The sequence below is a fragment of the Eimeria mitis genome, genomic scaffold, assembly GCF_000499745.2.
Source record: "Eimeria mitis Houghton genomic scaffold, Emh_scaff923, whole genome shotgun sequence".
Taxonomy (NCBI): Eukaryota; Apicomplexa; class Conoidasida; order Eucoccidiorida; family Eimeriidae; genus Eimeria; species Eimeria mitis.
In genome coordinates, this window is record NW_013576801.1 from 5,941 (window position 1) to 6,885 (window position 945).

The 945-nt window shown below is 56.1% G+C and overlaps 1 protein-coding gene across 1 annotated transcript in view; it reads right to left on the reverse strand.

Moving 5' to 3' along the window:
- EMH_0025420 (glycine cleavage T-protein domain containing protein, putative) overlaps positions 1–945 on the reverse strand; it is a gene marked incomplete at both ends in the record, with an annotated part of 5,625 nt that overhangs the window by 2,952 nt on the left and 1,728 nt on the right. Inside the window, 2 exons of the mRNA XM_013502443.1 lie at positions 259–474; positions 601–943. Of these exons, the coding sequence (XP_013357897.1) occupies positions 259–474; positions 601–943 (559 nt within the window). The remainder of the gene's footprint in view (positions 1–258; positions 475–600; positions 944–945) is intronic.

The window sequence follows — 945 nt, forward strand, 5'->3', positions numbered from 1 at the left end:
TGTGGTTTGTGAATGTTAGCGGGACCTCGCAGTTTCTTACAACCCCCATCTCTGCTCCTTCTTCTCTCCATATATTGGCGAGGGTTTGGTGGCGTTTAGTTTGTTTAGAGAGAAAAAAGGGGTCATCGGGGGTTTGAGGGTTTAGGGCTTCTGAGAGTTTAGGGTTTAGGGTTTCTGAGGGTTTAGGGTTTAGAAACTCCCAAGCACTAGTATATTCATCTCTCGCTTTTATAGCCTCATGCATAAAGGGAGACAAACCCTCCTCAGCTGCTGCTGTTCTTGCTGCTCTTGCTGCTGCTCTTGCTGCTGCTGCTGCTGCTGCTGCTGCTGCAGCAGCAGCAGCACTTCTCCGTCGCCCCACACGCAGAGAGGGATCGGGATCGTCTCCCCCCTCTTTTTGCTGTGTCTTTTCTGCTGCTGCTGCTGCTGCTGCTGCTGCTGCTTCTGCTGCTTCTGCTGCTGCTGCTGCTCTCTCTAAACCCGCACGAGGCACACCAATAACAATACTAGGAGCAGCAGCAGCAGCAGCAGCAGCAACAGCAGCAGCAGGGGGCCCCCCATCCCACTCCAGCTCAGCGAGGGGGTCCCCCCTACGCTTACGGCCCCTCGCATATAGGGGGCCCTTTGCTGCTGCTGCTGCTGCTGCTGCTGTTGCTGCTGTTGCTGCTGCTGCTTCTGCTGCTGTTGCTGCTGCTGGTGTTGGTGCTGTTGCTGCTGCTGGTGTTGGTGCTGTTGCTGCTGCAGTTTCTGCTGCAGTTGCTGCAGCTCCTGCTGCTGTCGTTTCTGCTGCTCCTGCTGCTGTTGTTGCTGCAGCTCCTGCTGCTGTTGCTGCTGCTGCTGCTGGTGCTGCTGCTGCTGCTGCTGCTGTTTGTTGGTCTGCAGCAGCAATAAGAAGGTCGAGGGTTTGTTGCGTTTGCTGCTGCAGCAACGAGACACCGGGAGCTT